The sequence below is a fragment of the Miscanthus floridulus genome, chromosome 10, assembly GCF_019320115.1.
Source record: "Miscanthus floridulus cultivar M001 chromosome 10, ASM1932011v1, whole genome shotgun sequence".
Lineage (NCBI taxonomy): Eukaryota > Viridiplantae > Streptophyta > Magnoliopsida > Poales > Poaceae > Miscanthus > Miscanthus floridulus.
Genome location: NC_089589.1, coordinates 20153172 through 20168377, shown reverse-complemented (window position 1 = coordinate 20168377; position 15206 = coordinate 20153172). Strand labels below are relative to the sequence as shown.

The 15206-nt window shown below is 48.3% G+C and overlaps 1 protein-coding gene across 1 annotated transcript; it reads right to left on the bottom strand.

Annotated features, from left to right (window-relative positions):
* Positions 1-11227: 11227 nt before the first annotated feature.
* LOC136488141 (60 kDa jasmonate-induced protein-like) lies at positions 11228-11716 on the bottom strand. Its single transcript, XM_066485164.1, has one exon. It carries the CDS (start codon positions 11714-11716, stop codon positions 11228-11230), a length of 489 nt encoding a protein of 162 aa, XP_066341261.1.
* Positions 11717-15206: the final 3490 nt, after the last annotated feature.

Below are 15206 nucleotides of genomic sequence, written 5' to 3'. Positions count from 1 at the left end.
GCTGACGCAACTGGGGATGTTCCCACCTTTGAGTCGTAGCCTGACCTGCACAGTGGCCTCCCGGGCATCTGACATCACGGCATAGGTGACCTCAGCTACCTTGTGCCCGTCTGGAGAACTAATGATACCGTGGGCGGGTTGCATTGTACCCACTTGAGCAGCGTGATTTGGGTCATCGCAATCCCATTCCCATTTACTGGGAGGATGCTCGTCGCTGCCGCTGCGAGTAGATGTTGTCCTTGGGATGTCGATTTTGATGGCGAAACACCCGTACTCCGCCAAGATGCCCCTGTAGGATCCAGTCAGAACCAAATCGACCATTCCCTACATGCATGCAGTCATTGATTAATATAACAGTAGATTGGATGCGAAAAAGATTCACACACACACACACACACGGCATTGGACATGATTTATGTACTCCTATACCGGTTCTCCTCTTCTTTTCCTTGCTCCTCCTCCGTGTAGATAATCTGGCCTCGTTTGCCATCAAAGACAACGATTTTGATGCCTTCCACCAGAAGGTCGCCACGCATGGACAAGGCCAACAGCTCCACCCGGGCTCGGCCAGGTAACTAGGTGTTGAGCACGAGGTACGTTGCTTGCAGCTCCGAAATGCAGTGTGCCTCGGCGTAGTTTCTCCTCTTCCACGCCCGCAGCCTGCGTGACATTTCCCCATATTTGCACACGTATTCATCCATCAGTTCCTTGGTGAATCCCTTGCTGCTGCTCCACCCATCTGCAAAGGAGTCGCGCACAGAATTCATCCTAGCGGACTCGCATATCATGAAGATGAGGCCCACAAGTGCCACCCTGGCGCTCATATTGGTATTGCTACCAGGCAGAGGAACCTGCTCCTGTTGATGTTGATCTGAGTGGCTCCACCTCGACAGCACTCGCACGGCGTTAACCTTGAAATGTTAGATTGATCTCTAACCTCAAACTAGGCCCAACAGCCCAGTTGGGCCTTTGATCCGCGTCCTGATCGGGGGCTCCCAACCCACTATGGCTGGAGGCCCCCTATCACACTGCGCTATATATAGAGGTGGGGGCCGGTGGCTCTGAGTACGAGGTTCGCCTGAGCCGAGCTCCCCACCGATAAACCCTAACCCGATCTAGTGAGGGGTGCAGCCAGTGACAGGAAGCACCACCACCACTGTACTGCGTCGCCACCAGTCTTCACCGCCGGTCGCCACCGCCCATCACCGTCACCATCCTCACTGACCGTCGCTGCCCTCGCGCAGACACCGACACAACAACCATGGCCGACGCCTCTGGATCGAAGGCCTACGATGGTCGGTAACCTAGCACTACTCCTCCCTCTAATCTCTGTCTAGTTCATGTACTAGGACATGTTATCCATTTACAAGATGTACCCGGCTAGATCTATGACTATGTGATCAGAAGAAATCTTTACAATGGTACCAGAGCCGGGTTGCCAGTGTGTAGATCTAGTATGGGGTAGAGAATTGAAAAAAAATCGAAGAGTAATAGAGGGTTCGATGCGGTTCGGATTGAAACCCTAACCCTAATCGGGGGGAAGAAACAGAAAGACAGAGGGTCACCGAACCCTAACCCTAACAGGGTGAAGAAAAGGAGAAAGGGGAAGAGGGGAAGGGGCCTACCTCGCCGTGCACCGTGCTGCCGCCTCGCCGGCGCGCGGGAAGATGGCCGAGCCGTGCGAGCTACGGCCAAGGGCGCCACCGCTAGTCCGCTCGATGGCGGCGCGCTCACCCACGATGCCATGTTCTCTCCCTTTTTTCGCTCGGTCGCTGCTCGCTGTTGCTGCGCTGAGGAAGAAGGAGCGCGGGCGTAGAGAGAGAAGAGGGAGGGGTGAGTGAGCTAGGGTTTCGGGTGAGACGGCCGCGGCGGCGGTTTTGTTCTCGCGATATTGACGCCTGGCTGTCGGATGGAAACCAGCGGCCGAGATCGTCTGGACCGGCAGCTGGCCTAGGTGGGGTGGTGCAGCAGCGCGCGCTATGGGCCGAATTCCCAGCCCAGGCCCAGGTTGCGGCCTGGGCGCAGGGGAGGGCGGCTCGCACGATCGGCGTGGGCCATTTTTTAAGAATGGGCCGCGCGCTGCTGCGCTGTTGAGCTAGGCCGCGTACTGTTTTCCAGAGGCCGGGCCAAATGAACAGTTGCTAATGTTTTAAGCTTTTATTTATTTTTCAGCAGCAGTTTTGACAATTTCAGAAGTAAATTTTGATAAATTTTGTTGTAATTCTCTGTTAAATTTTGAACCAACGGGATAAATTTTCAGAGAATAGAGAAATTACAGAGAAATGCTTCTGAAAAATAGATAATTTTTTACATTTTCTGCTGCTAAAGAAATAGTTTATTCTCCAGTTATTTTGAACCAACGTGATATTTAATTGGAGGAAAAGAGATTTGACATGATTATGATGTTGTTATTTTCTGACCAACGTTGTTAATAACAATATCGTAATTTTAATGATTTTATGCATTATTTTTATTTCTGCCCAACGGTGATGTAGATTTAATGTATAAACAGTTGTATGTTTTAATTTTGACCAACGTTGGAACTAAGGCATGCAATTGTTATTATTATGTTTATGTTCTCACTCTATATGAATTGTGTTTTCTGACGGATACAACTTAATGGGTTGTATCAAAGAGATCCCCGCTCTCAAATGTGACAACTACACGGAGTGGAAGAAAAAGATTGACATGGCCTTCATCTTGACTGAGGTGGACTGTGTAGTCACCTCACCGTGTCCCACTGAGCCAGTGGCACCGGTGAGGGAGACAAACAAGGCTGATGCCGCTTGGGCAACTAGAGAGAGGAATTTTGCATCCCAAAAGATGTCCTATGACCTTGAGCATAGGAAGTGGGTAACTGCCAATAAGAAATGTTTGGCTGTGATAAAGAACACGATTGAGCCTACAATTGTGGGCTCAATCCCAGAGTATGACACGGTCACCGAGTACCTCGATAGAATAAAGAGTCAGTTCACTAGCTCTTCAAAGACATATGCTACCTAGCTGATAAAGCAGCTGGTGACTGACAGGTACTCTGGAAATGGTGGCATAAGAGAGCACATACTAAGGATGAGCAATTTGGCATCCAAGCTAAAACCAATGGATCGGGCTCTCAAGGAAGAATTCCTTATCCATCTGATTTTTGCTTCCTTGCCTAAGAAATTTGACACTTTTGTTGTCAACTACAACATACAGCCCGAGAAGTGGGACTTAGAGAGGCTCATTGCTATGTGTGTGCAAGAGGAGGAGAGAATGAAAGCTACCAATGGTGGCACTATCAATTATGTGAAAGACAACAAGAAAAAGAATAATAATGCTAACTCCTCCTCAAAGTCAAAGGGAAAGGGTCCCATGCTGCATCAGCCTCAGCAGAACAAGTTCACAGTAAAGAAAGACCAGTGTCTCTATTGCAAGAAGATGGGACATTATAAGAAAGATTGTCCCGATTACTTAAAGATGATCATGGCAAAGAAATGTGAGAACATTATTACGTTCATAAATGAATTCATGTATGTACAGTATTCGAAATCTACTTGGTGGATTGACTCAGGTGCAACTGTTCATATTGCTAATTCCTTACAGGGATTCCGTTCGACGAGGACTACGCAAAGAAGAGAAAGACACGTTAAAGTTGCAAATGGAGTCCGAGCAGATGTTGAAGCCGTTGGCGATCTTTCTCTAGAGCTTGCTGATGGCTTCACACTTTTACTTAGAGATGTACTTTATGTTCCCTCTTTACAGAGAAACTTGATTAGTGTTTCATGCTTGGACAATGATGGATATGATTGCCATTTTGGAAATGGCAAATGTAAGATAACATTTAATAATGCATGTGTTGGTCTTGCTATCTTACAAAATGAGCTTTATTTGTTATCATTACGTGATGATGTGAATGTTGTATACGATGATGGGAACGTTGCGTGCGACAATGAGAATGTATCCTCGTCTGCGGATGTAAACAGAAAACGAAAGAGAGCTCACGATGCGTCATCAAAATTATGGCACTGTCGTTTAGGCCATATTTCAAGGGGGAGAATAGAAAGACTAGTTAAGAATGATATTCTTCCTCCATTAGAGTTCTCAGATTTAGAACAATACAGAGAATGCATAAAAGGAAAGTATGTAAAGAAAATTAAGAAAGATGCCAAACGAAGCGCAGGAATTTTACATATTATTCACACAGACATCTGTGGTCCGTTTCCTGTAAAGGGTGTGGATGGTTATGATTCGTTCATAACATTCACAGATGATTACTCCCGTTATGGCTACATTTATCCAATCAAAGAAAGAACAAAAGCATTGGATAAATTTAAGATATTTAAGGTAGAAGTTGAAAACCAACACAATTTAAAGATTAAGATAGTCAGATCCGACCGTGGGGGGAGTACTACGGTCGGCATACCCCATATGGCTAAGTTCCTGGACCTTTTGCAAGGTTCTTACAGGAGAATAGCATAGTAGCCCAGTATTCTACACCGGGCGAACCTCAGCAGAATGGAGTAGCTGAAAGACGCAATCGTACCCTGATGGATATGGTGCGTAGTATGATAAGTTACTCCACCTTGCCGTTGAGCCTGTGGATGGAGGCGTTAAAAAACGTCATTCATATTCTCAATAGAGTACCAAGTAAGTCGGTGCCCAAAACACCGTATGAGTTGTGGACAGGAAGAGTACCCTCACTAAACCACTTACGTGTGTGGGGAAGTCCTGCTGAGGCTAAAGGATTTAACCCAAATATTGGGAAGCTAGATCCTAAAACAGTAAGTTGCCATTTCATTGGCTACCCAGAAAAAGTCAAAAGGTTTTCGTTTCTACTCTCCAGACAGACATACAAAGTTTGTGGAAACAAGACACGCTGTCTTCCTAGAGGATGAAATGATGAGGGGGAGCATGGTAGCTCAAGAAATTGACCTTGAAGAGAAGCAAGTGTATGCGCCCACTCCAATGATTCATGAGCCATTTTTCTCACTACCTCTTGTCGCTGAACTAACAGTGCAAGATACTGTGGTGCCAGCACCTGTTGTTATTCTGCCTGTGGCAACAATGAATGACGATGATGAACCTGTTCTTCAGGATCCTGTAGAACCTATTGCCACACATGAGGGGGAGCAACAATAGCCTCAACACAGAAGATGTGTCAAATGTGGAGGCCCCTAGAAGGTCTCAAAGAGTTAGACAATCAGCTATTCCTGCTGACTATGAAGTATACAACACTGAGAAATTTTAAATGGAGGATGATTCCACCTCATTTGAAGAAGCCATGAGAAGTGATCATTCATCAAAGTGGCTTGAGGCCATGGAAGATGAAATGAAATCTATGAATGCCAATAAAGTTTGGGACTTGGAAATAATTCCTAAAGGAGCCAAAATAGTATGTTGTAAATGGGTCTACAAAATAAAACTTGACTCTCAAGGGAATATAGAGAGATATAAAGCGCGACTTGTGGCAAAAGGCTTTACGCAAAGAGAAATTATTGATTACAATGAGACCTTTTCTCCAGTCTCATGTAAGGATTCCTTCAGAATCATAATGGCATTAGTGGCACATTACGATTTAGAATTACATCAGATGGATGTAAAGACGGCATTTCTCAACGGGGACTTGGAGAAAAATGTTTACATGGCACAACCGAAAGGTTTTGTTATGGAAGGAAAAGAATGAATGTGATGCCACCTAAAGAAATCCATTTATGGATTAAAACAAACTTCAAGACAGTGGTACTTGAAGTTTGATCAGACAATAAGGAATTTTGGGTTTAAAGAGAATGTAGAGGACAATTGTGTCTATGCAAAGTTTAAGAATGGGAAGTTTATCTTTCTTGTCCTGTATGTGGATGATATCTTACTTGCTAGTAGTGATGTCAGTCTACTACTGGAGACAAAGAAGTTTTTGTCCTCAAAATTTGATATGAAAGATCTTGGTGAAACTTCGTTCGTTCTTGGGATCGAGATTCACCGAGATAGAAGTAAAGGGGTATTAGGACTGTCACAAAATGCATACATAGAAAATATCTTAAAGAAATTAAATATACACAAATGTAGTCCCTCACCTGCTCCTATAGTCAAGGGCGACAGATATGGGGATTTTCAATGCCCCAGGAATCAGTATGAGATCGATCAAATGAAAATGGTTCCATATGCTTCAGATGTCGGAAGCTTCCAATATGCTCAAGTATGTACGCGCCCTGTCTTGGCATTTGTTACCGGGTTACTTGGCAGATTCCAGAGCAATCCTGGAACAGAACACTGGAAATTAGTAAAGAAAGTCTTGCGTTATTTGCAAGGAACGAAAAGCCTCATGATGACGTATAGAAGATCAGATTCACTCTATATAGTGGGATATTCAGATTCTGATTATGCGGGAGCTGATAGATGCTCGCGGATTCGCTTACAAAAGGCTTACCACCCAACGTGTTCAGAGAACATGTAGCCGGCATGGATTTAAGGGAAAGCCTATAATTCCTGGACAAAAGAAGGTCCAAAGTTAAGTATCTATTTCAGAACAGAGCGGTGTGTTGTAGTTGTTAAATCTATCGGCAATTGACCGTGACGATGAAACATGCTCTATGCGCTAATCTGTAATGGAGTGAACAAAAGTAAATGATATGAAATTGAAAGATGGTAGGAGATCAAGGGGGAGATTGTTAGATTGATCTCTAATCTCAAACTAGGCCCAACGGCCCAGTTGGGCCTTTGATCCGTGCCCTGATCGGGGACGCCCAGCCCATTATGGCTGGAGGCCCCCTGTCACACTGCGCTATATATAGAGGTGGGGGCCAGCGGCTCTGAGTACGAGGTTGGCCTGAGCCGAGCTCCCCACCGATAAACCCTAACCCGATCTAGTGAGGGGCGCAGCCAGTGATGGGAAGCACCGCCACCACTGCACTGCGCCGCCACCGGTCTTCACCGCTGGTCGCCACCGCCCATCACCGTCACCGTCCTCACCGACCGTCGCTGCCCTCGCGCAGACACCGACACAACGACCATGGCCGACGCCTCTGGATCGAAGGCCTACGATGGTTGGTAATCTAGCACTACTCCTCCCTCTAATCTCTGTCTAGTTCATGTACTAGGACATGTTATCCATTTACAAGATGTACCCGGCTAGATCTATGACTATGTGATCAGAAGAAATCTTAACATGAAGGTCTTGTCCAGCTTCGCGGATGCCAGTTTATCCACTACTGCTTCTTTGCGATCGACACCTAGTATGTTCCTGTAGTTGATGCCCCAGGCTAGGCGTTTGGGATTGTAATCTTTTGGGAGCATACCGACGCTGCCATCGTTGTCGTCGAGAAGCTCATAACAGCAGACTCCTCCTTGCTGGTTCATGAAGCCATGGACGTACAAGTCGTCATCCCTCATGAGTAGGGTTGTCGACAACGCTTCCTCGCCCTCCACCACATGCAGCTTGACGTGGAGCCACCTCTTCGGTTGTTCAGCATGCTGCTTCGCGAGCATTGGGTGGAGTTCAAAGATAACCTCAGGGTCTGAGTGTTCAGCTAGAATGCTACGTAGATGCATTATGAATTTAGTGAATGACGCTTCATCTCCGATGGTGTGGACTACTTCAACCATCTTCCCAAACATCATTTCGTCCTGCAGTTGGAGAATATTTTTCAAAATTAACTAATAGGAAGCAAAGTGATAACAGATGTCTTGAATGTTAGGCGCAAGCAAATGCCATCAACTACCAACTAGCTAGTGCCGGCCAATCTGTTCAATAATCTTTACCTCTGCTGGGAGCTTTAATTCTGGCTGGTCAATCTCTTGGGTTTCCTCCAGCCGTGTGATCTGCAGTATATTAATTGTCAATCAATAGATGAGATGATTATTCGTTTAAAGAAGAAAATTAGTGATAATTAATATAAGTGTCCTCAATGTTCGGCTCAACGCCGCTAGTGCATGCTTGCAAATCTCCTCAATATATATAAAGTTTACCTCCGGGTACCAGGTGACTTCCACTTGGACTTCGACTTCCTTGCCGTTGCCAGTTTTACTCGAACAAATTCCATTATCGAAGCTGAGAGGAACATTCAATGGAACTTGCTTGCTGTCGTCAGTTTCAATCTGGAGCTTCACCTCAATGTCAAGAGCACTACCGCATGGCACTACAACCACATTCCTCGCCAGCGGAAGAAGGTACCATGAGTTGTCTTTGGTAGTGGGGAATGTCTGACCCTTTTCCCTTGCACGCCTGAAGAGGACGCTCTTGTGTTTGTCTTCGATTTTGTCTCCGACTTTGAAGTCCTCGATGACCGCAGTGATTTCAACACTGATGATGCCACCACGGCTGGCCCCATCTTTGGGCCGCAGCTTGACCTGCACAGTGGCCTGCCGGGCATTGGACATCACCGCGTACGTCACCTCTGCTACCTCGCGGTTGTCATGTGGAGTGCAGATAATGTGGCTCACGGGTTCTCAGTCGACTTGGGCAGCGTACTTGGGGTCATAGCAATCCCATTCCCATTTGATGGGAGCGGTGGCCGGTGGGGGCATGTCAATTCTGATGGCGAAGCACCCATACGCCGCCGAGATCCTTGTGTATGGTCCAGTCAGCACCAAATCGATCATTCCTCCCTACATGCATGCACTACTTGATTAAAATATTGCTTGGATATCAAAAGATATATGGATGGTTATTACGAGGCATTATTAGTAGCAGTAGTTGAAGGATTGAAAACGATGACCAGAGGGGGTGAATGGTAGCCTCAAATTTTTTTCGAAATATTTGACCACTGTCCCAAAATCATCGCTAAACACTCAGAGCAACAAAAACGATGTCCACGACCCAAACAAATGTGTGGATGTTTTCTAGGAACACTGCGGGACACCACAGAAGAACCAGAATGCAAAACGAAGCTCAAACAGGCAAGCCGCGGAAGACACAGCACGGTAGGGCCGGGAATTCTCAGGCACAAGGGCTGGAAATTCCAGCAGTGAAAGAGAGACGCCGTGGGGCTGCACACCGCACGAACAGCAGAGAACAGAGAGAGAGAGAGAGAGAGCAGCTCACTGCAAGAAGAAAACTGCCGAGAGCAGAAATTCAAGCAATAGGACAAAGAAATCAAGCAACAATTTGCTTAGAAGGAATTAAATATTCCAAACACTATTGCTTGAGTGTGACATCTCCAAAAGCCTGACGATTTAAAACACGTGAACTGCTACTCCTGCTGTAGGATTGCTGAATCGAACCAAAAACACAGAGAAACCTCCCGTGCCTAGTTCCTGAAACGCCGACACCTCAACCTGGGGAACCGACCAGCATCGGCCTGCACCGATGAGCTGCTAGCAATGCTCAACACAAAGAAACGGAAGGGCGAGCTGCAGGAGTGCTTCAGCAGGGGCTGCACCGCTCGAAGCTGCAAACAGCAAAGACCGACGGGAGAGAGACTGGGGACCACCTGTGCAAGCAGATTGCAACCGAGCAACCCTGATCGGCTCTGAAAACCGGCGAGCAGCAAGCAAAGGAGCGGCCACAGAGAGAGGGAGAAGGAACGGACACGGGTCTGCACGTGTCGACACCCCTGTACCCGACCGCTACTCAAGCGCCACGAAGAGAGAGAACGACGGGCTCGAGCAGATAAGGGGGTGCAGCAAAAATTGACGAAAAACCCAATCAAATCACCATGATTCGTTCCCAAAATTTGCGCAGGTAAACACCAGCGACTTGAGAAGCTACTCCAGGCGATCATCGCCTGAAATCAACTCAAGCCCCGGGAAATTCAGATCGTGGCCACAAACTCAAATGGACAAACGAAAATGAGGAGAGGTGAGGATGATTGGGGCATCCTCATCTTATTTATCAGAGCTATTACATAGTTTCAATTTTGCTCCTAGATATTTTGAGACGAACCACTTGACCTGATGGCGTAATGTTCTAACTCTTTTTCTATCGATCGGACGGCCACGCTTCCTTCACAGATTTGCTTCGCCTTGACGCAACCTCTGTGATTCCGCCACATGCTACCCCCGTTCCTCCTCGGAACCTTCGCCAGGGTTTTGAGGACCAAACCCGGAAACCGTCCGCCGGTGGTTTTGAGGTCCAAACCACCAAATCGTCCGCGAGTAGCGTACTCTATACGCGTCCCCCGCACCTCGACACGTGTCACCGCGTCCTCAATCGCCCAGCCGCCAAGTCTTCCAGTGCCTCCGCTCGACTCGCCCGGCCGCCGTCTTGACTTGGTCAACACGGTCAACTCCTATGTACACTTGCGTTTGTCGATGTCCCCAAGTGTCGGCCACCGCGGTTGGTCACCCGGCCTCCTGGTCCCTCGGTCGAAGCCTCACGTCCGTTCTTCACCGCTCACAGTCCATCGGCACGGCTCGTCCCTACTTGACCTTCACCTCACCATCGACCGCCGCCTCCGAGCTCTACACCTGCGCACCACAAGCAAGAGACATGTTCCACACCCCACTCACTCCATGATTAGTCACCAAACTCAATCCGAGGCATCAGCTCGTTGACAATTACTTATCATAAAATCGAACCAAAATGGCACGTATCAACCTTGTGTTCGCAGCAGTAGATATGATAGATATATATATATACCTTTTTCCACTCCTTGCTCCTCTTTCCTGTAGATGATTTGACCTCGTTTCCTGTCGAAGACAGTGATGGTCGTGCCGATTACGCCAAGGTCGGAACTAAAGGACAATAGCTCTACCAGAGGTGGACCATTGCCTTGGGTGTTGTCGTGAACCCGAGTGGTGTTTAGCATTTCTGAAGGTTTGAGGTAAACAAAACAAAGGAACAGGTAGGAAAAGAAAGTGCATCGGCAGTTTCAACCGGGAGTAACGACCAAAAGCAGGACATATATAGACCCAGACTGCAATAACAGCTAGGACAAACAAAACAAGCAGTGTTATTTTAGTTCCAAACCGTTACATGCTGACCAAATACCGTTTACATTTGCATTATGAAATTCCCGATACTCGTTACAGTCTGGTTTTACATGATCAAATCAAACACTAGCTTATCAAATGGTCGCAGGCACACACACTGGACCAGAACGACAAAGATTTTTTTTTCGACCAATAGAACAAGATTTGAAATATTTGGAACAAAGAAAAAAGAGTATCTGATAAGGCAAACATGCACGGGCGCACGGCCCTTATTTGGCACAGTGACTACCGTTCCAGGTCACACACGATGATGATCAACAAACAATACACGCACAACATGATTTGTCACAAGAAAAGGGAAAGGGATAACCTGATTTGGCCCTTATTTTAATTTGTCACCAGACGACATGCTTGGCAGGTCCTTTCGCGACAAAGAACGATCCATCCGTTCAGCTGAACAAAGGTGAACGACGTCTAGTGCATCTTCTGGGCTCTTGATTCGGATCCCCTCTAGCTTGTCATCTTTTTCCCATGTACGGTAGCTGCTGTCCCTCCAGTCCTGCAGAGCGGTTGAGATGCGATCCCAGTACCGTATGTAATCCATGAGTTGCTTGGTGAATCCGGTCCCGTTGTTCCAGCCACCAGCAATGGCGTCGAGAACAGGATTCATCCTCGCGGAATCGCAGATCATGACCATTAGGCGCACTAGTGCCAGCCTGGCCTCAGCCTCACCATTTGCGGAAAGTAGGTTGCCTTCGCTGAAGCGCGAGAGCACCCGCACGGCGTTAACCGCGGAGGTTTTGCCCAGCCTCTCGGAGTTCAGTTTATCCACGACTTTCTCCCAGTCCGTGGTGCTGTTGCAATCCCGCATAGCCACAAGGAAGGCGGTTGTGGGCTATTCCTCTCCCAAGCGGCAACATCTTCTGTGGAGAACTCGCATCGTCGGCAGCTATCTTCCTCCCTACTCTCGTCTTGGCAGCTGCTCATCAGTGGTGTGGCCTCCACGGTTTGGGCTCCCATTGGGGAGGGCATCGCATCTCTCCCATGCTACTATCTGCGGCCGACCTGCGCCATTCCAGATCCAGTTCTAGTGCGGGCAGATTTGCTGTGCCGGCACCGGGATCTAGCCCTTTCGACCCCATGGTGGTATGCGGGGGTGTCCCTTGCGCCGCTGCTGCCCATGAGTTCGGTGGCTCATGGCGAAACTACCGTGTGACGGGTCTGTGCCGCCCTCGGCTTGCGGCCGCTTGCCTCACCATCGGCTCTGGCGCCTTTGTGCGGCCGGTGGGTAGAGCTAGCTCCCCTAGCCTAAATCTGCCATCTATGCCCTGGCCTGCACATCCCCTGCCCCTTCCTCCTCTTCCCTGCCGTCACCAGCAACCGTTGGTGCCTGGTGGCTTAGCTATCCTCGTGCGTCGACCCACCGTCGCTGAGCTCCCCCGACATGGTTGCAGGAAGACCCCTCCTCCTCCTCCCTCGTGCTCGGATCCACTACACGTGTGGGGTTCCTGGCGCCCACTCCCCTCTATTTCCCATCATCTCTAGTGTCCTGGGGTGGCCGGAAGGGTGGATCTGCCCCTCGGGCCTAGATCTACCATCTGCAGCTCCATGCCACGGACGCTTGCCGTTGCGCGCCTCCCACCATCTCAGGCGAGTCCGAGCGACAGGCTTCGTAGATTTAGGCTCCCTGGGTTTGGATCTGCCGCCTCCATCAATAGCTCCACATGGCACGACGGTGGCCGGTATCCCCTCCGTCTAGGCACGAAAACTTGCCGGTACAGGCCTCGCACCATCTCGGGCGAGTCCAAAAATGGCTCTACAGTGTGGCGGTGGCCGACATCCCTCTCCAGGTGCGGACGCTTGTCGATGCGTGCCTCCCACTGTCACGGGCGAGTCCGAGAACAGCACTGCCCGGTGTGGTGACTACCGGCACCCGCTCTGTCCAGGCGTAAACACTTGCCGGTGTGCGCCTCCCACCATCACGGGTGAGTCCGAGAATGGCTCTACGTGGTTTGGCGGTGGCCGGTACCCCCTCCGTCTAGGCATAGACGATTACCGATGCACACCTCCCACCATCAAGGGCGAGTTTGGAACGGCTCCGCACGGTGTGGCGGCGGCCGACACCCCTCTCCAGGTGTGGACGCTTGCCGGTGCGCGCCTCCCACCATCACAGGCGAGTCCGAGAATGGCTCCGCATGGTGTGGTGGCGACGGCATCCCACCTCCGTCAAGGAGTGGACGCTTGTCGGTGCATGCCCCCTCTATCGTGGGTTGGTCAAAGGGAGCACTGACAAAGGTTCTGGGCAAAATCTCGGCTCATATCAGTCTGGGCCAGTGACGAGGATCTCCTTCTTGAAGGTGTCACTAAAGAACCTCTTGCTGCTATTGCTCCTAGATCGGCCCATTCCGACCCTTGCCAAGCTCCTGCGGTGTCACCTCTTGCTACTTGGGGAGATGATGATTATGTTGCGGCGTCATTCACCTCTCTGGAGGCATCGTCGAAGAGTCCCTATGCCTTGGTGTTGTAGTTTTTTCTTTCTTTTTGGTGTATTTGTGGTAGTGCCACCATTCGCCCTTGTGTTGGGTGTGTTGGTGTACTCTTATTACACTAGTAGAGAACAGACCTTTGATCCTCAACCAAAATGGGCTCTAGTCCCAGAATTTTTTGCCCCCGGGACTAGAAATACCTTTAGTCCCGGTTGGTGGCTCCAACCGGGACTAAAGGTCCCTGCCCAACGGCTACTGTGCCAGACAGAGGTGGCAGGGACCTTTAGTCCCGGTTAGAGCCACCAACCGGGACTAAAGGTATACTTTTACTCCCGGTTGGTGGCTCCAACCGGGAGTAAAGTTCTACTCCCGGGCCGTGGCTGCTCCCGGGGTTGGAAAGTTACCTTTAGTCCCGGTTGGATCCACCAACCGGGACTAAATGTCCTCCCTTTATATATTGGCCGTCTCCTTCTTCCTCCCCGAGCCCGAGCTCAGCGCATTTTGAAGCTCACTGCACTAGTGTTCTTGCTTCCTCCCTCCCTCCATTGTTCCTCCATCCATTCTTCGATTCCTCCGTCGATTTCTTTGATTTCTCCGTTGATTCTTTAGTTGTAAAGGTTATCAATCTCATACTCTCATTTTTCACCGTTGTCTTATGTCATTTTGTTCACTATATATATATATGGTTCTTTATTGTGGTTTTTTTCATTTGTAAGCAATTTGAGCTCAAAATCTCTTCAAGCTTGCATATTTATATGAAAGAAGGTTAAGGTATATATAAATATAAACTTAGAAAATAGTTAGAAAATTATAGAAAATCCGTACTAGTTGAATTTGCGGACCGTGATCAACTCGGCAAGCATTTTCTCTGCCGAGCGGTAACGGACATCAAGGAGGAGCTTTGATTCTACGAGGGAGAGCGGCAACGGTCGTGGAAGACCATGTTCCCTTCCTCGTAGAATCGGAGCTCTTCCTTGATCAAGTACGGTGCCGTCCGGTGGAGAAATGCTCGCCGAGATGATCACGTAAGAAAGGTCAACTAGTACGGATGGTTATTTATTCACATGTCCCGATATCGTCGCAGTAGTCTGTCAATCACCGTACCTAAACGTAGTATATATAAATATAAACTTAGAAAATAGTTAGAAAATTATATAAAATCCGTACTAGTTGAACTTGCGGACCGTGTTCATCTCGGCGATCATGTTCTCTACCGAGCGGTAACGGATATCAAGGAGGAGCTTTGAGTCTATGAGGGAGAGCGACAACGGTCGTGGAAGACCGTGTTCCCTTCCTCGTAGAATCGGAGCTCTTCCTTGACCAAGTACGGTGCCATCCGGTGGAGAAATGCTCGCCGAGATGATCACGTAAGCAAGGTCAACTAGTACGGATGGTTAATTATTAAAACATGTTTTTGAGCTATAATGTATTAAAAAATGAGTATAGAGATCTAGATAATTTGATTTGTTTATAAAAGGAGAAATTTATAGTGTATTAAAAAATGAGTATAGAGAGTAGATGGCAACTACTTCCGGGTCCTCGGCCTCTCATGGGTTTCCAAAGCGACTTAGGCCGGGCCTCCCTCTCATTCCATGCAGCAAGTGTCGTGATGAGACGAAGATTGTGATGGAGTACCGAGTGAAGAAGGAGGGTCCCAACAAGGATCGTATCTTCTACAAGTGTTCGGATCGCAATGTGAGTTATTTTATCGTATTTAAAAACTATGGTTAGTTTATACCTATTTTCATGATGGTTGTGATTAAAGTTCTAATTTTTTGTTTTAATTTCAGTGGGATGGCAGTGGACGATGTTCAGGCTTCTACTGGGAGGAAGAGTATGTTGAACTCGTGCAAAAATATCTTGCACAACAGGCAG